Below are 24,657 nucleotides of genomic sequence, written 5' to 3' on the forward strand. Positions count from 1 at the left end.
GCTACCAAAATAGTCCACTTTTGGCTGCAGGCCATAGTATAAATCTCATTTTAGTTTGGCCTTCAAAATGAAGAATGGGCTTGGTTTTAAACCAAGGACAGATTTCCTTTCCTCTTAGTCTTATGAGTATTGGGGTTTTGCATTTTGAGAGTGCTCATTTTTGTATGTATGAGTAATTTGTCCATAGGAACTAGGGGATTTTTATATTTTTTCCTTTTATTTAAAATATCTGAATACATAAAATAAACAACATGTGGTTTACAGATATGAGGAGTGTTGGAATCTGTTACTTTAAAATAGTATAGCAATGTTTGGACTTTTCACAGCTGAAAGAATTAAACTCAGCTTCAGTACCACCAATCCCCATTTTTTTCGAGTACAAAAGAAAAAAGAAGAAAAGAATATGTGGATGGAGAATAAGGAAATCAGCTGTGTTGGTTTAATACCCTTGAAGGTGACATTAGTAGAAGACTTTATTAAAACATGCAACCTGAAGCTGAGGATTATAAAATATAATATGTCATGGTGTGAGATATGCTTTGGCTGCCACACCTAAAGGTCACTCTTTGAAGGGAGCTGAGACAGCTGCCAGGATCCATCGATTTCTTTCTAGTACTAAAACATCCTCTGGCAGGTGTCAGCCTGGCTGTTTGAACAAAAAAATATGGAAAATTAAAGCGTAAGCAAAAATGGGCCATGAGATTCTCCTAGTAGACTGAGCAGAATGCTCCAGTGTTTGTTCTGAACAGACATGTGTAAATTTTTGCTTTAGCAATACAACAGATACATGAAGTATTCAAATATTAATCAACATATATTTTCTTTAGTGGAATATAGCTTCTCAAGTCTCTAGGATAACAAAGTTTTAAAATCCTGTCTAGGTGTATATAATTCTTTAATTTGTTTCTAGTGGGGCTGCTCCCTCAGGTTAAGTAGGACACTTTCCCTTCAACAGATTTCATTTTTCTTTGATTAGTTTCCACTTAACTCCTTCTGGCCATCCCTCTGCAGTTCTCCAAATATTCCACGTGTATGCTTGCCTCTATGTCTCTGCATTCACCATTTCTCTTCTGTGCTTATCCCCCAACTCCTCTACAATCTAGAAGACTCAGCCTTGAGATCTTTTTGAACAAGAATTGCATTTATGATGATAAATCTGTGCCTGTCCTACAAAAAAAGCCCTTGTCTCCTTCTGAGGTGATTTTGCTTAGTGGCTAATCTTTTCAACTTTTTGTCTTTAGGTTTTGCAGAAAATGAGGAAAGATGGAAAGAGTGAGAGGTCACATGATTTGCTGCCTGGGCTGTGGGTACCACCCAGGGGCTGTGTGGAGGGAACCATCCCTACGTTAGCACTGAGCTCATAACTATGAGCTCAACCTAGATTCTAAATCTAGGTGCTCACATTCATTTCACACCCCTAGCAAGTTAAAAATGATAGAGCCAGGCCAAGCGCGGTGGCTTATTCCTGTAGTCCCAGCACTTTGGGAGGTTGAAGTGGGCAGATCCCTTGAGCTCAGGAGTTCGAGTCCAGCCTGGGTAACCTGGTGAGACCCCAGCTCTACAAAAAATACAAAAATTAGCTGGGCATGGTGGCACATGTCTGTAGTGTCAGCTTCTTGGGAGGCTGAGGAGAGAGTCGCTTGAGCCTGGGAGGGTGAGACTGCAGTGAGACATGATTGCACCTCTGCACTTCAGCCTGTGTGACAGAGTGAGACCCTGTCTCAAACAACAACAAGAACAACAACAACAACAACAAGATAGAGCCATTTACTAAGCAGATTGGCAGGTGAGGGACGCTGGTTTTAGCTAGTATAGTGAATGAGTGTGTGAGTGTGTGTGTGTGTGTGTGTGTGGTGTATTCTTAGTCCCTTTTATACTGACAGTTGAAAAACTGACCTTTGCCCTTCTCTCTTCCGTGTTATTTCTGATGTTAGTAGGCAGTTTGTAGCACAGCAGGATGGAAGAGTTGCAAAGGGAATTGTCCATGGGGTGAACCTTTTCAATTGCCCTTCCATCCACATACCCTCTTTACTGTGAACAATCATAAATGCATAATGATAACATTTTCCACTTGCTAAATCATGCTAATGACCCCTACCAAATAGAGGAAAGAACGTTGTCTTATAATACCAACAGATTATTTAAACCTGAGAGCTTTACATCATATTAGATTAAGTCGTATATATTAAAATTTTGCAAACGGTAAGTATAAAGATACTGTCTTACACATATAAGAGGTACGGCTATTTTAATGTATTTTTTAAATTATATGAAATAAACTTTATTGGACATAGTTTTACATTACCATTTTTTCTCTCTTTCACCAAATTGTGAAAGCGAATAGCTAGATATGCTTTCTGCCTTTGAAGAGGTATGACAGTTTCAGGTTTTGCTAAGAAAGATAGTTTCCATCTGAAAATGTGTGTACATAGTGTTTACTTCTAATTTAAATGCCTATTTACACAAGTTGGAGATACACCAATGTTTTTTGATGATGTGGTAAGTTTTCAAAATCGATTTGAGGTCATTTTTATATGCTTAGAATGACTTAGGTGCAAATCTACAAGGAAGCAGAGGAATAAACCACAGGGTTTTAGAAGCCCTTTCTGATCATTGGAGCACAAGCTTTTTGTGGACAGCAGGCACTCCCTACCTAAGTCCAAAGCAGGGGAGCCACCTGCTGGACAGTGTGAAAAATCTTCATTTTCTGACGGTGGTCATCCCTGCTTTTTTACTTTTAAGTTTAGGTAGATTTACTTACATATAAATTTATGTACTTTGTATTTTGCTGAGTAAATTTCTCACTTCACACAAATAAAGCGGCTCTAAAATAAGGAGAAAAAAAATTAGGATGCTATGAAACACAAATTTGAACAACGATCAGTCCTAGAAGTAGAGGCTTTTAGTCATTCCATTTCATATTTTGTCTTTTTCCTTTGACTCGTAGTTGAGCCTAACTGCATTTATATTGTAAACCAAAATTAAATTCTAAGCCCCTTAACCGACTGAATGGACCTGTCCTCTGGGGACAAGGGGATTCCAAAAAATTCCAAAAAGCTAGTTCAGGCCATGATGGGAACCTGAAGGTGTAACCACCCAGTGGGTTCACCTTTCATGCTACCTAGAAAGAGCTGATTTATCAAGACAGGGGAATTGCAATAGAGAAAGAATAATTCGCACAGAGCCAGCTGTGCGGGAGTCTGGAGTTTTATTATTGCTCCAATCTGTCTCCCCAGGATCAGAGTTTTTAAAGACAATTTGTGGGAGGGGAGGGGCAGTGAGTCAGGGACTGCTGATTGGCTGGGTCGGAGATGAAATTATGGAGAGGAAATCATGGGGCGTTACTGTCTTCTTGCGCTTAGTCAGTTCCTGGGTGGGCATCACAGGATCAGATGGGACAATTTCTTGATCTGGTGGTGCCAGTTGATCCATCAAGTGCAGGGTCTGCGAAACATCTCAAGTACTGATCTTAGGAGCAGTTTAGGGAGGGTCAGAATCTTGTAGCCTCCAGCTGCATGACTCCTAAACCATAATTTCTAATCTTGTGGCTAATGTTAGTAGTCAAGAAGGAGGTTTATTCTGGGAAAGGGCTGTTATTGTCCTTGTTTTAAACCATAAACTATAAACTAAGTTTTTCCCAAAGTTAGTTCAGCTTATGCGCAGCTTGGAGGTTAGAGGCAAGATGGAGTCATTTAAGTTGGATCTCTTTCACTGTCTCAGTCATAATTTTGCAAAGGCAGTTTCAATGGTAAAAGGGAATTGGACACGCTGCATTATACCTTCCTCCCTTTGGAATTCGGGCTGAACTGATGGGTCTTAAAATTAAAACAGAGATCTTAAGACAAAGTAGACTCTTTGTAGCAATAAGATACCAAATTCCAACCTGACTCCAGTATAGCATCACATGACAGCAGGCCCTGAGAGAAGTCAAGTATTTTACCCCAAAATGTATTTCTTTGACATGTTTTAAAATAGCCCTGCAAAGCTGTCTCTTGTGGGGGAAATTTACATTCTTTAGAGAAGCCCCTTCCCTTTCCAGGTCTTTTTCTGATCCTGAAGAGTTTAGCTCAGAGTCTGGTACCTTTTAAAGGTATGAATAGGAAGCATTTGCCATCTATTGCCTCTAAGGATGGCCACCTATAAGACTTTATCTACATAATAAGAACGTTGGTCTCCAACACCCCTTATCTTTGCCCAGACACTCCTTTCTATTGATTCCAGGTTTTTAAGTTAATAACTTAACTCCTTCAACCAATTGCCAATCAGAAAAATCTTTGAATCCACCTATGACCTGTAAGTCTCCTGCTTCGAGTTGTCCTGCCTTCCCCTACCAAACCAATGGACACCTCACATGTACTGATTGATGTCTTATGTCCTCCTAAAATGTAAAATATCAAACTGTAACCCAACCTCCTTGGCCACATGTTCTCAGGACCTCCTGAGGCTGTGTCACAGGTCATGGTCCTCACATTTGGCTCAGAATAAATCTCTTCAAATATTTTACAGAGTTTGGCTGGCTTTTTTCATCAACAATATGTATATAAAAGGGCTTTTCTAAAGGACTTTCAGCCCTCCTCCAGCTCATCTCCTTCCTCTTTCTTTCCCCTCGCCTACATAGTCAAACTTCTTAATAGAGTTGTTTATACTTGCTGAATCCACTTTCTTACCTCCCACTCACTTCTTAGCCAACTTTAATCTTTCTTCTTCCCCTGACACTCCATTAAATCATTCTCACCAAGGTCACCAATAACCTCCTTGTCACAAAATCTCATGGGCACTTTTCCAGTTTTTATCTTTTTTGACTAGTTGGGAACATTCTACATGGCTAATCACTCCCTCCTTTTTTTTTTTTTTTGAGACAGGGTCTTGCTCTGTCACCCAGGCTGGACTGTGGTGGCATGATCATGGCTTACTGCAGCCTCAACCTGCTGGGCTCAAGCAATCCTCCTGCTTCAGCCTCCCAGGTAGCTGGGACTACACACACATGCCACCACACCCTGCTAATTTTATTTTTTGTAGAGATAGAATATTGCGATGTTTCCCAGGCTGACTCCCCACTTCTTGCAACACTGCTTCCCTTGATTTCTGGGACACCACCCCCTTCTCTCTTCTTCCTACATCTCTGGCTCTTTCTTCCCAGAATCCTTTGCAGGTTCCCTTTCCTCTGCTATTCCTTAAATGCTGGTATTTCTTAGGGTTCTAGCTTAGGCTATCTTCTCACTCCACCTTCTGTCCCTGGGGGACACAGTTCATGCAAAGGGTTTGGATTATCTTCACCATGCTGTCAAATCTCAAGTGTGTATTTTTGGCCCAGGTGTCACTCTTTATCTCTGGATGATCCCTGCTCATTCTCCCATATAGTTTATACACCAAATTACCTCCCAGGCATTGTACCTGGGAGGTCACTCAGCCACAGCAAGGTTGGCATGTCTCCAACTGTGCATATCTCTATCCATATGTCCTGCTTACCCTCCGTGACACCTCTGGAATTCCCACTTGAATGAATAAATGACAACTCAGAGTTATCCAAGCCTAAATCCTGGGGATTATCCTTGATCCTTTTCTTAACCCTCCACCTCTAATTGGTTAGCAAGCACTGTTGGGTCAACCTCCTTAATACCTCCCTAGGAAACCTCCATTCCCGTAGCCGTCACTTTAGTTATCTTCATTTATCACCTGAGTTAGTGAAAAGTCATTTCTCCTCTATCCTTGTCCCACTTCATAGCACAGCAGCTGGAGTGATCTCTTTGAATGTAAAGCTGGTCATGGCCATTCTCCCCTCCTGAAGCCCTTCCAGGGCTTCCCACAGCTCCTTCTTAACTTCTCTTCTGAAGCTCTTTGTGGCCAGTCTTCTCAGCTCCCCTGCTTCCTCTCCAGCTTCATCTCTCATTGCCTTCCTCTTCCATGCACTACTGCAGCCACATGGAACTTTCTCCACTTCTTCAGTGGCACCAGGGATGCTTTCATGCTGAGTGGTCACATGGACTGCCCCTTCTTCCTTGAAAGTGTGTAACCCTGCTTGTACCCCTGCTCCCTGAGAGCCCCCATCCTGTTGTTTTCACACTACATGGGGCACTGTTATCTGTGCTTCAGGTGTTTGCTCAGGTACGGAGTCTTCAGGATGCCTTCATGGACACCTCCCCTTCTCCTGCCTCCCATCTTCAAGAGAGTTAGGTATCCCTGTACGTATTCCCACAGAACCCTGCTATTCCACTATCATAGCACTTTAATTGCTTTTTTATCTTTCACTAGACAGTCTCTATTATTTCAAGCAATTAGGTGATGAATTTTAACATAGCAATTTTAACCTGAGCCCTAATTAATAAACAATAGACTTTTAGCATATGAGGTCAAATCAAAGAATGTCTCATCAAATCCCCATGTTTTAGAGAAAAGGAAACTGCTGCCCACAGGAGTTAGGGACATTTCCAAAGTCACAAAGTCAATTCGTAACTTATTAATCATTCTTCCCACTGCAGACATCAGCCATACCCACTATTCTTTCTATCCTTTTGAGTGATGCTGGTTTTCTCTACAAGAAGCTTGAAAGCCTTAGCCGGGACATGGTTTAAACTCTATTTTGCCTTGGTTATCAAGCAATCAAATGGTGTGGTTAAAATTGTAGCAGGCCTGTCATTTCTCATTTAAAAGAAAACAGGACTCATTCAGGCTTCTTGAAGTGAGACTGTTTGTGACAATGCAGGGAACACATCTCCTAGGAAGAAGAAGAGGAGCCACAGAATGGGCAGCCTCATGGAATCTCAGGCTAGAAGATCCTTCACAATTGAAGCAGGCTTTAGAGGACTGTGTTATCTTTTCCTTTTCCGTTTCCCCTCTCCTTGCCTTAAGAGCAAGAATTGTAGATTTTCACTCTAGTGCTGTGGCCTTACAGGGGCTCACCTCTGCTGGTCTTTCTTTCCTCTCTATATTTTCTAGCTCTTCATTCTGTTCACAACTGACTAAGACTCTTAGAATTTTTCAGTTTCAGTCTCGGAAAGAGTTAATCCAATTGGTTTGTCTAATTACTGTCATTACTGCCTGGCATCAGGACATCTCATAGGTCACTGGTCAGCTACTGATTGGCCACACTTGGGCCATGGTGAATCCTTGGTCCAACCAGTTTTGGCTGGGGAGGTTGGTTCTTATATTGCAGAGCAGGGCCATTCCAACTCAAGGTCAGCCTGGGGCTATTTTCTTTAGCAGAGGTCTGTGGACATGGACAGCATTGCATAAGGCCTGTCAAATAAACTTCTGGATTCTCTACATGGTGATAATTTAAAGTTTCTTTAAAAATGTGTTTTTTTTGGGGGGGTCCACATATTCAAAGTTCTAAGAAATCTCAACTACTGACATATTAAGGAATTGAATATGAATGTCTTCTCCCACTAGATACTGATAGTTTGATTTTCACAGTAAGATATTCTGGGAAGAAACCTGGATAGGAAGGATTAGGGAGGCCTTATCATGACACTCACAAAGTTGAATGGGTTTGGTGAATGTATGGTAAATTTTTTCCAGGCATATATACTTACAAAGTTGATTTAAAAATAAGAATGTAAGAGTGATGGTATTTGACATTTAGAAGAAATGTTTTGACAAGTGTATGTGATGATTTAATGGTGCGTATTCCATAAAGTCAACAGGAGTGAAGCTGTGGAAATGTTTGTCTTCTGAGTGAGTGGTATTTACTGCTGTGAATTTGCTGTTCTGTTTCCCCATACACTCTCCCTCACTCATGCTTTTACTCTAACTTCACGTAACTGAGTTGCTATTTTCAAAGGTGCTAGTAATGTGTGATTGGATTCTGGATTTTTAAAAAAGTAATAAGATGTTTTGGGACAACTGGGCAAATTTAATATGTACTGTATATCAGATGCAAGTACTGAGTGAATGTTAATTTCTTTGGGGTTAATAAGAGATTTGTAGTTATGTAGAATGTCCTCATTTTCATGGTCTGCACACTGAGGTATTTAGGGTGACGTATACCTTGTTGGATAGATGGGGATAGATAAGTTGATCAAGCCAACACGACACAATCTGAAAAATTGGGAAATATGGATGCTACTCATTCAACTTTTGTGTAGGGTTGAAAAATCTTTAAATAATATAAAAAGTTGGAGGAAAAAGCGTAACTAGTAGTCTGCTGGTGTAGATGGCTTGAGTCTGAGATCTGAAATTGGAGACAGTCTCAGATTAGAGAAAATAGGTCTTGACTTTCCTTGCAGTAACATTAATCTGGTGTTTAAATGGATGCTTTGCTGAATCTGGGGCACCGAGAGTGAATATCTCATTAATGACCAAATCTCCAAACCGGTCATTGTGGAGGAAGCTGAGTTGGCCACATCCTTGATTTAACTAAGAAGTAGCATGTCTTATTTGATAACTGCCTTAGCCTCATTCGTTAAAACCTGACTCATTGGGTGGAGGGTGGAAGAAGTTGCCCCTTTAGAAATATCTTGCTAATAACTCTTCGGCCACTTCAGCTAACACTGAACCTGGAACTCATGCCAGCACAGAAGGGTGGCTACAAGGCTACGGGATGGGCCAGCCATACACATGCCATGATTCACTCTCAAAGAGGACAATTTCAGCCTCTTTAAAAGCATTATGATTTTGCAGAGAATAGATAATAAATGTCCTTGGTAGAAGGACATATCTAGACCAGATGTAATACAACTGTCATTGGGCTGTAAGGAATGCCATGCATGTAGAAGGCAGAGTGAATTGTGCCCTTGGAGTTGTGTAACAAGGGACAGATGTCATGAAAAACCATTTACTTGCTGAAATCCAGCACTGTGGAGGTGGTGAAGCAGCTGAAGCCATTTTTGTGATCAGTTCACTCTATGGTATACTGTTGTTATTGTATCTGCACTTTTGTTCTGGCATGTTTGCAGAATTACTTTTTGGACGGATCAAGTAACCAATAATTTGAGCAACAATTTAACAGTAACTTTTTAGAGTGAAACCTTACCAACCAAATACCAGAATGTATTTAAAAAATATTCTACTAATATTCGTAACTATCTTGATAGCCTTTGCTCTGGGGTTTGGGCCATCCTCTGTCTTTCAAGCTGTTATAAATGATCTTTTTTGAAATGGGAATATCATGAGTTGGTCAGGTAGAGATTTCTATAGAAGCTCCTTCTGTATTCGGCTTATGACACTCATGGCGGTAATATGAATTCAGATCTCAGGGTCATTTATTATCCACGGAAAGTTAATTTGAGATGTTGGAACTTTTAAACAGTGTTTGTTTATTGTGCTAATCACAATCTATTACTAAATTTCATTTGAAACGCAATTAATTACCTTCATCACCTTGCTAAAGATTGGCATTAATCTTCTGTCCTATCCTATTATTTCTGTTGGCATAGAGGGAGATGATCACAATAATGGGAAGGAAAGAGCAGAGAGCAGGGGAATCAACAAGCAGTGACTGCTATTATTTTATTGAATGGTTCTTTTGTCAAAATGACTGCAAGAAAATTCTTAGAATACCAGTATCATCACACAAACCTAAATTCATAAGGCTTCCTGCAGTTGAATCATATTTTTAAAGTTTAGCTTGGGGTTTTCTATTATTCAGCTCACTGGTGTTGAAGCAATTTTGTTGACATTTTCTGTAAGTGGATTAGGCTTGCAGTCATTTGCCCAAAGCAGACAGATGGCTTCTTAAACAGAGCACCCCAGTAGGAACCTATCTTATGGTATCTTCAGAAATAAAACAGGTCTGTCACAAAAGATAATGTTTGGCATTAATTTCTTTTAGTGACAAATGATTTCAGCTCATTTTTACTTTCTCTGCTGGCTTAAATGAAACAGCTGTTTTACATTTTTTATTCCAATAGTGAGCAACGCTTTGGTGTTTGACACTGAACAATGTTGTAGCCTCTAAATTATGAATAAGAAAATAAGCTTTTGAGAGGGGAGGATGATGCCTTTTGGGGTCCCCCAAGGAAAGTTGCCACATTAATGCAATTGTCATTTTTATTTTAAACATTATGGGGTCTTTTTTTGGACTAATGAGTAATGCAATCCTGGCTTTTATTGTCGCATTTTATTCTCTCCACTTTGTCAACTTGTCTTTTAAAGTTTCAAGGTGCTTTTGTGTCCTCACATTTTTATGAGGCAAAGGACAATGGACTTATCTACACCATTGTTATTTCTGTTTATATAATAGAATAATAATTGCTAACGATCATTAGAGTTTTCCATGTATGGCAGGCATTGTTCTAAAGAATTTAGATGTATTATCTCTCTTTTTTTTGTTTTTTATTTATTTTTTTTATTATTATACTTTAGGTTTTAGGGTACATGTGCACAATGTGCAGGTTTGTTACATATGTATCCATGTGCCATGTTGGTTTGCTGCACTCATTAACTCGTCATTTAGCATTAGGTATATCTCCTAATGCTGTCCCTCCCCCCTCCCCCCAACCCACAACAGTCCCCAGAGTGTGATGTTCCCCTTCCTGTGTCCATGAGTTCTTATTGTTCAATTCCCACCTATGAGTGAGAACATGTGGTGTTTGTTTTTTTGTCCTTGCAATAGTTTACTGGGAATGATGTTTTCCAGTTTCATCCATGTCCCTACAAAGGACATGAACTCATCATTTTTTATGGCTGCATAGTATTCCATGGCGTTTATGTGCCACATTTTCCTAATCCAATCTATCGTTGTTGGACATTTGGGTTGGTTCCAAGTCTTTGCTATTGTGAATAGTGCCGCAACAAACATACGTGTGCATGTGTCTTTATAGCAGCATGATTTATACTCCTTTGGGTATATACCCAGTAATGGGGTGGCTGGGTCAAATGGTATTATCTCTCTTAATCTCACAAAAAATCTATGAGGTGAGTACAATTATTATAGCCATTTTATGGATGAAGAAACTGAGGCACCCAGTGATCTTGCCCAAGGTCAAAAAGCTAATAAATCTTGGAGCCAGGATTTGAGCCCAGGTACAGTAAGAGTGGAGCTTATGCTGTAAATTCACTTATAAGAATGGCGATATGGTTATGATTCAAAGTCTCTAGTCTAGATTGTTATTCTATGAGAGAAATGAGGAATCCTTAGAATCAGATTTATTCCTTCATCACTCCTGGGGTTCCACTCCTCAGCTTGTGTGTTCTGCCATCTTGGGCAGCCAGCTTATATGGAAGGCTTGTGGGGGCTCATGGGTGCTGCAAGGAGAAATCGGTACAGGGGCCCTGAGAATTGACTGATGAGGCCTCACATTAGTAGCATCCTTCAAAATGTTCAGTGGATGCCTGTCATGAATATGATTCGTTAATAATCTTCTTTTTGGATCTAATCCATCAGGGCTTATGACGATACCTTTGAAGTGAAAACCAGTCATTGTTTCCAGCACTTATCCCACTCATGAATCCTCTATCATTGCTTTTGTATTTCAGTTTCCCGAAGATCTGGCTCAGATTAAAATTATTAAATGCTTCCAAACCCTGTACCCACACTGAAGACAAAAGTTAGAAATCAAAATATCAGCACAAGGATAGTATTTATGTCTGGGACATTCATGAAGTTCTATCAAGAAATTCTTTTATAAACCAAAGAAATCTTAAGCTAGTTTTTCTTTTCTGCATTTCTAAGATCTATTTGATGACATGTGCACCATATCATGTAATGTACCTAAATTAAATAAAAAACACAAAAAAACAAATAAACAATATAGAGATTAAGAAAAACAACTCTTGGCCTGGGAAGCTGGCATTATTAGTTATTTCCTTCACACTTATTTCTTGTGTGAACCTGGGCAGTGTAATTTTTTAGCTTTCCTGTGTCCATTTATTCAACTGAAGGTTATAAAAGCAGTCCTTCGAATGTCTCAAAAATTTGAAATAATTACTAAGAATGGTTATTTAGCAGAACTCAATGATGCTGTCACTAAATGACACTTTATTGTTTTCCACTTTCAGTGTTTCTTTCAGTATAAATGTCAAGGAAACAAAATAAATCCTAAATAGAGAAAAAGTAAGGAAAAATGGAATGTATTAGGCAATTTGGTGCTGTGCCATAAAGGCGGTAACCTTCCAGAACACTCTCCCATACCATGTATATCTGTAACTGTAAGACTGGAGGAGGATTCTTGCCTCTCCTCCAGGCAGGCATAAAAAAATCCTTGTACTGTGTTTCACTGATCATAAGATGCCAAGAAATAAATGAAGATGCCTGTTCATCTTGCAAATCATTGCTCTCTTGTTACTTTCTATGGGAAGGCTTGTCTAATCTCCTAGTCCTCACAGCAATACATTCTTTTTCCTCAAGTACTTAGCATAATTTAAGGTTAGATATAACTTTATTTTTGTGGTTATTTTATATATACCTGTATCCCACACTAGACTTAGGTTCCGTAGGGGCAGGGATGATGTCTGTGCTGACTTTTGTAACCCCCAGAGTCCAGCCTGGTGATTCTCAATGGGTGCAGTACTGCCCCCTAGGATGTGTTCTGGGAAATTGTAGAAGTGATTGGGAAGATTCTCCTGGCATTTAGTGGAAACAGACAGGAATATTTGATGTCATGCTCTGGGCAGGACAGTACAACATGATGAAAAATGTCCTGTGTCCTGCAAGATTTCTGTTAAGTCCTGCCTGAGTAAACCCTCTATATTAGTCAGTTGTCATACAGCTATAAAGAACTACCTGAGACTGGGTACTTTATAAAGAAAAGAGGTTTTTTTGTTTTGTTTTGTTTTGTTTTGTTTTTCTCAGTCCTTCACGCTGTACAGGAGGCATGGCTGCGGAAGTCTCAGTGAACTTATAGTCATGGCATAAGGCAAAGGGGAAGCAAGCACATCTTCACATGGTGGCAGGAAAGAGAAACAGCTAAGGGGAAGTGCTACACACTTTCAAACAACTAGATCTCCTGAGAACTCACTATCACAAGAACAACAAGGAGGAAATCCGCTCCTTTGATCCATTCACCTCCCACCAAATTCCCTCCTGCAACACTGGGGTTTAGAATTCAACATGAGATTTGGGTGGGGACACAGAGCCAAACCATATCACCCTCTAAAATACAAATCAGAATACTTTAGTATATGATACTAATTAATTAATTATTATTATTTTTTACAAGAAGTTGTTTGAAGGCCAGTACTTGAGTAAAAGGTAGTTATCGAGAGGTAAGCCTAAGTGAAATAAAGACATTGTTTCAAAATTATTGAATAATTTACTCACTTTGGGTATTTTGTCCACTTGATCATGTAATTGCTACACAGTAATATTAGAACAAATTGGGAAGTCAGATAATGGTTTTAACCTGATGCCTTATTTTTTATTATTGATAATCCATGGTAGGCATCCGCCTGGGTCCCACAAAGTATCAGCTGATATTATCAATCACAAGAACAATGGCCTTTGGAGTACTTTTAAAGATTTGGCAGTTTTGCTGGGCATGGTGGCTCATGCCTGTAATCTCAGCACTTTGGGAGGCCAAGGCGGGTGGATTACCTGAGGTCGGGAGTTTGAGACCAGCCTGACTAACATGGAGAAACTCCATCTCTACTAAAAATACAAAATTAGCCAGGTCTGGTGGCCCGTGCCTGTAATCCCAGCTACTCGGGAGGCTGAGGCAGGAGAATCGCTTGAACCCAGGATGCAGAGGTTGCTGTGAGCCAAGATCACACCATTGCACTCCAGCCTGGGCAACAAGAGCAAAACCCTGTCTCAAAAAAAAAAAAAAAAGATTTGGCAGTTTTGATGTGGTGTATGGACATTATTTACTTCCTCATTTATGGGATTATCAGCTTTTTCTTTCCACAGTGAAGGTTTGTATTTGTCTTGGCATGTTATGCCTACCTTAATTGAAGTTGTTTCTTTCCTTCTTTTATTCTATGCAAATACATCTAGTCTATTGCCATTATTTGTTTTCATACTAGTGTCTATCTCTATATTTGCATTATCATTTTCCATTAAATATGTATTTTTTGAGTGGAATGGCATCTGATCTTATTTCTCCTTCGTATCTAACTGCATTCATATTAAGTACAGGCATCTGCCTACTTCAGGTTTCTGGTGTGCCTGCCTGAGCATTCACATATGGCAATACATGTTATTTTATTTTAAATGACCATTCCCTTTTTCTCCTTTATATTATAGCTAGGGTATTATATTTACTTTATTTTAATAATACATAAATAGGTTATATTATCTGTTACAAAATATTTGTTTCAAAGGGTTGGTTTTGATAGGTTGAGAACCTCAGGCCAAAGTCTGGTATACAATAAGTGTTTAATAAATATTTGTTTGCTGGATGAGTGAATAAAATGAAAACTAAGGTGCAAGTCCTCATTAATAGCTAAGAGAGACCACCATTGTTCCCAAAGCACAGGGAAGAGATGGGTGTATCTCAGTTCACATATACATAGCTTTGAACAAGGTATAACAGGGACAATAATGAGAATTTGAAACATTAAATTTCATACTTTTTTTTTTTTTCCCGAGATGGAGTCATGCTCTGTCACCCAGGCTGGAGGGCAGTGGCACGATCTTGGCTCAATGCAGCCTCCACCTCCTAGGTTCAAGCAATTTTCCTGCCTCAGCCTCTTGAGTAGCTGGGATTACAGGTGCCCGCCAACACACCCAGCTAATTTTTGTACTTTTAGTAGAGACGGAGTTTCACCATGTTGGCCACGCCTGGCCCATACTTCTTTTGTAAGCTCTGGTCAACAAGTGCATCTCAATGCAGTGGGTTTTATTGAGTGATACAGATGTTTTCCACCAGTAACAGGACCTATTGTTAGCATTGTTGCCACTGGATTATTAATGGTTTTTTAAATTATATTATTATTAGTGAGTAGTGTTTAAATAATGTTGAAAGACTTCACTTATATGTAGAATTCTATATATACAAGGACATAAAAATTGTCTCATATTAAAACTATTTTAAAAAACATGGCTAATACAAAGGTTTTCTGCTTAAAATGCAGTTAATTTACTATTTTGAAGTAACTGGGGTCCTTCATTTCTTCAACATTCAAGTTAGTCAAGACTTCTTGATAAGTAAAGCTATTGTAACAAAGAAAGCTTGATAAGAAAGCTATTGTAACAATGCAGGTGTTATTTGAGAAAGAAATGTGGGAAAAGAAGATGTTTCAAATTTAACTTTCAAATTTAATTTTCATTATGTTGAATTTTAACAGAGTATGATTTCAAAATTTTTTGAGCCTTTCGTATGGCTTATTCAACATGTCATCTGCTGCATTTTACAATTTTCTATGGACTCTTTGGCATTAAATTATTATTAACATTTCTTTAAAGTGTCTTCTATACTTTATAAATTATTTTTCTTGAGAATTAGATTCTCAGGAACTAAAAAGATTTATTTATATTCAGTTTCCGTAGTTTTCATAAGTATTGTATTAATCAGAGTTTGTGACCAATCCTAAAATACATCCTTTACATAACTAATTAAAAAATGAGCGTTATATACAGTTACAAAATCTAATGTCTCAGGTGAGCATGTCCAGTGTAATTCTCTTCGTGTTCCTATACAGATTATTTTTATTGCATTATATAATAAAGATTTGAAAAGCAGAGTTTCATTTGTTTTGGGTTTAGAGTTTCAGAAGAATAACAGATAAAGCTTCATTCAGCCAAGACTGTTAGAACAGAACTACTCTATGACTATTCATCCATATTTCTTGAGTGTTCATGGAGTAAGAATTTAACTTTTTAAATAACAAGTAGAATGCAGTTGAAATATTTGGTTGCTGAGGTGTTGCAAAACAATAAATCTGAGCATTGATAACAGTGCAGTGGACACTTCTATTTTTGTGCAAAATTAAGGTATTTTATATGCAATTTCCTAATAGCTACACCTTCGTGCCTTTTAAGTCTTGTTAACATCTTGTATATAATTCCTACACAGATAGGCCTTCATTCTAGAGAGCAAGAATTCCAGGCCATCTTTGAATAGTTTCACCCAGTTTTCCAAACAGTGTAACATACCAAGAGTGTAACATCCAAAAAAAAAAAAAAACTCTGACATGACATCAAAACATTTTTGATCTGTTGTTTTAATTTCTCAAATGAAGGACATCGTAGCAGTTGTTTTACCTCTTCAGAGCAAAGGATTAAACTTCTTAAATGATAACGTCCCAAAGGACAGTTTTTGAATTAGTAAGATGGCAGTTGTGCACAGCCTTCCACAATATGGTCCACCAATGGACCAAATAAATAACTACTCATCCCACTATGATGTCTGTGACTGGTTTCTACTGCAGCACTGTCCAAGGGTGATTCTACTGTGGGTATGGACTCTCCCATGGATAAAAGAATATCAGAAAACCCAGTCTGCTGATGAGTGTGGGCTCAAAAATACTCACACGAGTTGACTTGGAGACAGAGCTGCATTTGTTTATGTGTGTAGTTTTGTATATGTGAGGGTTTTCCTATTCCCAGAGTCCCAATTAGCTGCTTTAAATATTTGTGGTGTGCTCCGAAACAACCCACTCACTTCCTTTACACGTGATGAGAACACTAGTTATGATGTTCTCCTGCTCTTTTGTGTACTAATATCACAAGGGATAGTGCGGTTCATGGGAAAAGTGGGTGTGAAGGAGCCTGGGATGTCTTTTGTGAATAATTCTGCCAGATTGTAGTCAAAACCATTTTCATTGGTGGGGGCAGGACTGCATTTTTTGGTAAAAATGGAAGTAACAGAAATCCTAAATATCTTTTGATGAGTTATAAGATATATAACTAAAAGGTAATTTACATTTAGAATTCTACCCTATTTTATGGTTAGGATATAATGAGATGTGTGTGAACTGGTTTACGTTTAGTATATCAAGTGTTCAATAAATGTTAGCTGCTGTTTAGTGTTGTGACAATATTTCTTGTCAGTAGTAAATTTATTAGTGGTAATCAAAATTGTGGTGATATATCACCACAGCAATGCACGGCAGCCCAATTTGCAATCTAAATTGCATCAGTTATTTCCTGATTTCTAGATAATGTACTTTAATTATCATTTAATGCAGTTGGAAAGATTTAATAAGGAATGCTTAAAGTTTGTTTTATAAATATTCACTAATTGTCACTTATTTTTAAATTCAGAATTTCTGTAAAGATCTCTGTGGCTTTGCATGAGTCCATGTTACTTTCTAAATGTGTTGGACCTTTCAATAGAGCCTTACATTCAGAAGCCAAATCACTGTGGAGGCTAAATGGTGGCCATTGCTCTTGGGACTTCTATTAGTCTTGTTGTCCCATCAGCATCAGTCTACCTGAGGTGCTCTCTATTACCCTTACTTTCCTTTGAGTTAAAGCATCCTTCTCTTTTTTTTTTTTTTTTTTTTCCTGAAGGATCCCCAGTACCAGAGGATACTTCAAATCCCCATGAGATTGCTAGTATGGAAATGCCGGCAGCAGCTTGACATTTTTTTTCAAGTTGAGTGTTCAGTGGTCAACTTGTACATTAATTCTGCATTTCATGCCGTAACAATCCTAAACTTATTTTAGTGTACAAGAGGTGTTTACATTTCTATATCACCAAATAAAATGAATTCTCCTGGGGTTCCTCCTCTTCCCCTAAGACCTCTGTTTAGGGAGAATAAGATTAAAACACTTTCGTAAGAATGACTTGTTAGATAACTCTTTAAATATAAACTACAGACGAATACCTTTAAATGGCTTGGCTGACCTGAATACCATGGGGGGTGCCGGGGGATGGTTTTTGGGATGAAACTGGATCAACCTCGGATCATCAGGCATTAGATTCTCATAAGGAACATGCAACCTAGATCCCTTGCAGGCTCAGTTCACAATAGGGTTCACACTCCTGAGAATCTAATGTCGCCGCTGATGTGACAGGAGTGGGAGCTCAGGCAGTAATGCTCACTCACCCACTGCTCACGTCCTGCTGTGCAGCCTGGTTCCTCACAGGTCACAGGGACTGGTATCAGTCCTTGGCCCCAGGGTTGGGGACACCTGCTGTACCTAATATGTTTTGGAGGAAATGATATACAGGACAAAGATGTTTAGGGGGAGATCTGGTATAAGCTGGCTGGTTAAGAGAAGTTTGGGGGTGTTTGTGACAGAGAGAAAGAGATTGCTAGATGATTAGGGAAAATTACTGCATATAAAATGGGAAAAATGTCAGCATGCCAAGGGAAAATGCCAGGGTGGTGGTTGTTAACAATCAAATTCACCCTCTCTACAATTTCCACCAGAATGTGTCTTTTCTGATTCCGGTGCCTTGATTAGGAAGACCCAAAGAAGAGATGCAGGTTGTCATTCCTGGAACCACAGAACAGAAAGATGACTGCTATTCCTCCTGCATAAAAAAAGAGAAAACAAAAGTTTATATCAGTGTTTCAATGTACACTCTTCACAACACAGCCTTTCAGTTTTGCTTCTTTTATTAATTAATAGTTTACCTATTTTTTTTTTTTTTGCCTGTATGGTACAGCCAGTGTGTGTTGTCTCCAGGGGTATCAGGAGATGATGTAGTTGTGTTAGTTATGCACTGGTACAAACTGTTTTCTCCCATTGGCCATTGTTTTCTACAGAGACTGACTTCTATTTACCAGAAATGGCACAGTCTGGCATTTGGATGCCACCTCTTAGAACCAATGAGATGACATTCTAGATTATTAAAATATGTTTCATGCCATGCTGTGGGAAAAGGGGATGTGAGAATTTTATGCATTAGTAGGATAAAATGATGTTTTTGTATGTTTCACTGTTCTCTTGCAATTAGGAAAGTTGCCAGTTTTGCTACTGCTATGCTTTTAAAATGCTTGATGAAACTTTCAAAACTAAATGAAAAAGGAACACTTAAAAGTAATACTCTGAAAATGAAGGAGGATATAATCTCATTACTAATAGATTATTTTTAAAGGAGTCTTTCCATTTATAAAAATAGTAGTACATATACATTATACATATCTCTGTAAAACAGACTCTGGTAGATGCATTTTAAATGTTAGTCAAATTTTTAATAAAATATAGATAGTACCAAGATGCTTATTATATATAGCAGCAGATAATGTTAACCACTTTCCAAATCACCTTATTGCATTGTGGTTCCTATACTTATGATCATTTAAATCATAAAGAGCTCTTCAACATACTGTGTTTAATCTTAGAACTGTGAGGAAGGCTGAAGGATATTTTCGTCATTTTTGCAGAAGAGAAAATGGCCCAGATAAAAATTGGTGGAAGATGCTCCGACCCTCGTCCCTGCCAGTGTGTTCTTGCTCTGCCCTGTCTTCCTGATTCTGGATGCTGTCTCTAAGTTGTGTCAGGCTGTGTCACATGGGCAATGCTTTTCTTTTTATCTGCATTGCTTCCATGGGTAACAATGAATAGGAGTCTCTAGGGTGCCCTGCAGAGAGTGCCTGCTTTGCTGTTAAAAGATGCCTATCAGGTAGTGGTTAAAACCACAGACCCTGGAGCCAGGTGCTGGACTTTAAGCTCCAGCTCTACCACTTAGCAGCTGTATGACTTTGGGAAGTGTGACTGTGCTCTGGGCGTCAGTTTTTTAAATCAGTAAATTGAGAGTAATGAAAGTACCCATCTCATAGGGATGTTGTAACGAATGATTGAATGAACATATATAAAGCACAAAGAGTGACCACACTGGCAAGCACTTCATATGTTGGTCTGTTATTATTATTACTGAAGAGTTGCACTTTTCAAAGTGGATGTGACTTCACTTTTTTTTTAACTTTATGTTCTGGGATACATGTGCAGAATGTGCAGGTTTGTTGAGCAGACTCATTCATGATGTCTATAGTGTTAAGAACAGACTTCCCAAAGTCTGCTGGTGTAGTGAATATTTTTTCTTTAGAAAATACATCTCTCACTGACAGAATCTTTAGGCTCTAATCTCTAGTCTTTAGTCTCAGACTAGATTGTAAACATGGTGTGGGGAATAGAGCACTGATGCAGGAGGCCAAAGGCCTGAACTTTAGTCCCAGCTCAGCGATTAACCAGCTGTGACCTTGGGCCAGTCAATTAACTTTGTCAGGCTCAGCTTCATTTCTCCTCAGGAGAAGGCAAAACTGTCCACCTCCAACTCTTCTTCCAAAATCCCATACCATAATTGATGTACTTGAGAAGAAGTTCGCTTTAACACAAACATCAGGCAAAGCCCAACTATTTAATCATCCCATATGATTAAAAGATGCTATTAGAAGGATTTAGCTATTTTTTTTACAGAGGATAGAATTGGCAAGTGCATATTTAGGTTTTGAGAAATAAAATATTCCAAGCTTTTGTAAAATACAAGTTTCTTCGTACACCTTAAGGAAAAAGCACTTATTGGCCTTTCATAAAATAGGTGGATTATCCTTTCTCTGAGCCTCTGCTTTGTAGAATAATGCTCCAGCAATCGTCATAACCCCATATCCTCCCATAGTGTCCTTTACTTTCAAGGTCACACTTTCAGGCACTGCCATGAGAATGGAGAGGAGAGGGAAGAAGCTACTTCCTCCTCTGTCTGTGCACCGTAGACACCTGTCCCCGCTTCCCCACACTCAGTCATTCAGCCCTTGGGCCAGTATCAGTATATGCACTTTATCATCATAACAGTGAACTAAAATAAGAAATAAAAATAGCAGGAAAGATATCTGTTGGGCACTGATGTAAATGACAGCTAATGTGTTCCTGCAATCCTTATTTCCTTTTTTTTTGATTAACATGTTGAGCCTCTGGAGACTCTTTTTCTCCCTCTGCCAGGTGGGAACATCATCTTCAGGATGATGCAAAAGGCAGAAGTAATGTGGGTAACTGATAATTTAACAACAGGCAGGTTGCAAGGATGACCCAGTATATTAAAAACCAGCTCACCAAGCATAAGGGTATGTGTTTATTTTCACTTCTTTAAGGAAGAGCTTCTTTCCTTGTTTTCTCCTAAGACTAAGAATGCTGGATCTGGGTGGGGTAGGTATTGCAGCAGTGTGCAGAGTCTCAGACCATGGTGATGGAAGAGTTGATGTCCTCAGCACATAAAGAGGAGGGTTCCTCACAACAGGAATCTCAACGGACTGCCAGCAACCACATAGCCAGTTGGTCAGGCTCAGGTTGAGGTACTTGGCTTAACAAGCAAAGTCCCTTAATAATGTTAGAAAAGAACCTTGGGTTAAACCCTGGAAAAGTGAGCTTGCAGGTCTGGGTCTGCTTCCTTATTCAGCAATGGGCAGTAAGGACATAGAGTGATGTCACTTAGCACATGCCTGGCCCATAACTGTCTTCTTTGATGCCTATTTTTTTCTGTTTGTAGGGCCAAGGAGATCTGTTGAAGAATGCCAAGAATGAAGCTATAGAAAACATGAAGCAGATCCAGCTGGCATGCTTGTCCTGTGGACTGAGTAAAGCCCCCAGCAACAGTGCTGAGGCCAAGAGCAAGCGCAGCCTGGAAGCCATAGAGGAGAAGGAAAGTAGCGAGGAGAACGGGAAGCTGTGACTCTGGGCATTATCGACACGTTCACCCATCTTATCAAGGATTCTGGTTTCTCATTCTTGTTTTCTTTCTTTAAACGTTTTATAAGTTCACAAAATGATGCCCTATCTGGGGTATTGGACATAGATATTTTCACAATGTCAGTATTTCAGTGTAGTTAATTTATCTAAATTAAAGCCTTTAGTATCAGTGTTTGAAATTCTGAGACATGTGTCAACACCCCTGTGTGGATGCCTGTGGAGGAGTGTGTGTGTGTTTGTGCATGTGTGTGTGTATGGCAGAGAGAGAAAGAGAGAGAAATTCTGTTAAAATCTATTCTGTGTTGCATTATTCATTTAGTGAGTTATTCCTTGATAATTTTGGGACAATTGTTTTAATCTGAAATTCTAAAGAGCACTTACTGTAACCTGTCGCTGTGTTTAATTTTACTTCTCTGCCTTTGACATTTAATTTAGTGATCTTAGCATAGCTTATTATTAAAGGAAGCCAAATTTATCAAAGCATAGATGTTTTGGTAGATTAAATATAGATTGGAAAAATTCCTAAGAATCAGAGTAGAAATAAAAGTGAATGAAAGATTAAACAGATGATCAGAATTTCTAGAAAGATTAGCAAAGTCATTTCTTCAGTTAGAAAACTTTAAAAAATATTTATTAAATAAAATCAATTTTTAGGAAGTTTTCTGTAGTCATTTACTAAACATATGATTTCACTAGAAAAGCTGATCATAAGTGAATTTGTACCTACCTGTGTGGTACTCTGAAACACACTGAAAGCTCTGTTGCAATTAGGATTTTGATGTGACAATAATATTGTTGTATAATTTCAAGATTTGTAGGAAGGTCTCATTCTTCCAAGCTAAGAGTCTAGCACTCATTTTCTGTAACAGATATGGCAGCTTAGAGGTCTTGGCTTTGTTTGGATGTAATTTAAGGTACTAAATTTAAATTTAAAGATATTGTTCAAACAATATCATATCGTCACATTGAGCTGATACAAATTCTGTGGGTCCGATAATATCTTTGTGATAATTTAAGAACTAACCAGTTACCAAACATCTACGATATAACCCTAACACATACAGAAAAGCATACATGCAAAAAGAAATGACTAATTAGGGTACATTTATAATTGCATCTAGATAATTTTTACCCTAATGTCTTCATAAAGTACTTGAGTGTAATGTTTGTTACCTCCAACAGAACTAAATGTTCTATGGTTATGAAAGAATATATTTATTTAAAACATTGCTTTTATTTTGAAAAGCTTCTTAATTAATTTGATTAACAAATATGCTAATTTGGGGAAACCTAGAGAAGATAATTGTTGAAATTTTGCAAATATAAACATCTCCTATAGCTTCTGTGTTATTTCTGACTTCTTAACACTATTACGTTCATGTTGCACGTTACTGAAAGAGTAAAGATATAAAAAACACTTATTGTTTTCTTTTATTGTGATTTGAAAAAGCAAAGCTAATGAAAATGGGTTACTACATCAAAATTATCTTAAAGAGTTTGCTATTTCTATGGACCAGATGTGATGAAATTATTCCCTGGGTTTAAAACTGGGCACTCGAGGAGGAGGTACCTGAAGTCATTTGAAGGCAAGTTTCCAATGGTACTACAATGGCCTGAAAAAATTTCTTTACCCTCTGTTATATTTAACTTGCTGGTAGGAGGAATAGTGGAATGCAGGTGTTAAGCCCTTTGCAGTGAAAAAGAGGTTCTATAGACAGAAACAAAACCCACCTTACATCAGCTGATTGGTTGATTTTACTAGTGTACCTCTTCATCTACTTGAATTCTATTTGGTAAATCCATGTCTTTACTGGATATACAGTTAGGTGGGAAGAGAAGATAAAGGATGACAAACTCTTAAACAGTATTTCTACATTTGTTTCCTCCAGGGTCAAATCCAGTCCTTGGAAGTAGCTTCCCTAGTTTATTTTATTTGTCCTAGAGCTCTACTCACACTTAAGACCACCCAAAAATTCTCGAAAACATAATATGGATTCTGCCTCATCTAATGCTACTTCTGGCAGTGGGTCGTCAGCCATACTCTGCTTCATTCCACTGGGTGTCCTTGCTAGATGGGGAGTGAGATGTGGAGCAGGGAGGAGCTTTGGATTCTGGGAGTGGAGGTGGCAAGGGAAAAGTCTCCTAGTCTCCTGTGATGTTCCTGCCTCCAGATAGAATAGCAAAAACAAATGATTTTTTTTGTGTGTATTATGCCTCCATGACATTGTTACATTCTATGAGAAGCATCTGTCTCCTTTCTAGACTTGAACTGTGGTAGAAAAAGCCCCCTTCTCTCTTCTATCTACTTAGATTTGGTGATGCTAGGAACGTAGTGTTTTAGATATTAATTCTATTTTTATTTATTCATTTTTACATCACCAATAGGATCTGAGGTGGAGATGGCAGGTATTATCACTGGCATTTTACAGGTGAGAAAGCCCAAGGCCACTGAAGTAATAAATGGAATAATTGATTTTGAACTTGGGTCTGTCTGATTTCATGTGCAAGATTATATACTTACTGATTTTGATTTTAAGTTTATTCTCAACATTTTAAACCAGACTATTAACTCTTACCTTTATAACCACAGATACAAAGAGCTGTATCGCTTATTTTCTGAATATAAAATATTAATGGTCAATATAAAAATACAAAAATAGAGAACTCTATACAACAGAAAAGCAAAATTACCCACTAATAACATTTTGATTTATATCCCTTTAGACACTGTTTAGAGTTTATACATATATGTAAATATGCTTTTATTTTAACAAAATTGAGATATTATATAAACTGTAGCAGGGTGTTTAAAATTTTAACAATATGTTATAGATATCTTTCTGTGTCAATAAATGTGTATTTACATTAGAGTTCCAAGCCTTTGAACTGAATCTAGTCCAAAAATGATGTGTTTTATTTGGCCATTGAACACTTTTTAAAAAAATGTTTAAGCAATAGACAGCTTTTAAAATTCAGAAAATGTTACCTATAATTCGATGTCCTGCATGTTTTAAAATACTGGATAATCTAACAACACAGGACACTTTCCACTGCCCATCTCACAACCACCACACATATACTTTCTTGCTTGGCATCAATTAATTGAAACTGCCCTCTCCAAAAGGGGCATATGCTGTCCAATTTTTTAGAGAGCCTTTTCATTCATTTATGTTACATCCGGACCCTGCGGACATGATAGGTGGTGA

At 38.4% G+C, this 24,657-nt stretch overlaps 1 protein-coding gene across 1 annotated transcript in view; it reads left to right on the forward strand.

The window, feature by feature from the left end:
- Positions 1-24,338, forward strand: part of PLCL1 (phospholipase C like 1 (inactive)) — a 345,014-nt gene extending 320,676 nt beyond the window's left edge. Inside the window, exon 6 of the mRNA XM_003253900.4 lies at positions 21,252-24,338. Within this exon, the coding sequence (XP_003253948.4) occupies positions 21,252-21,434 (183 nt within the window). The 3' untranslated portion in view covers positions 21,435-24,338. The remainder of the gene's footprint in view (positions 1-21,251) is intronic.
- Positions 24,339-24,657: the final 319 nt, after the last annotated feature.

This window comes from Nomascus leucogenys, chromosome 22a (assembly GCF_006542625.1).
Source record: "Nomascus leucogenys isolate Asia chromosome 22a, Asia_NLE_v1, whole genome shotgun sequence".
In the NCBI taxonomy this organism is placed as follows: domain Eukaryota; kingdom Metazoa; phylum Chordata; class Mammalia; order Primates; family Hylobatidae; genus Nomascus; species Nomascus leucogenys.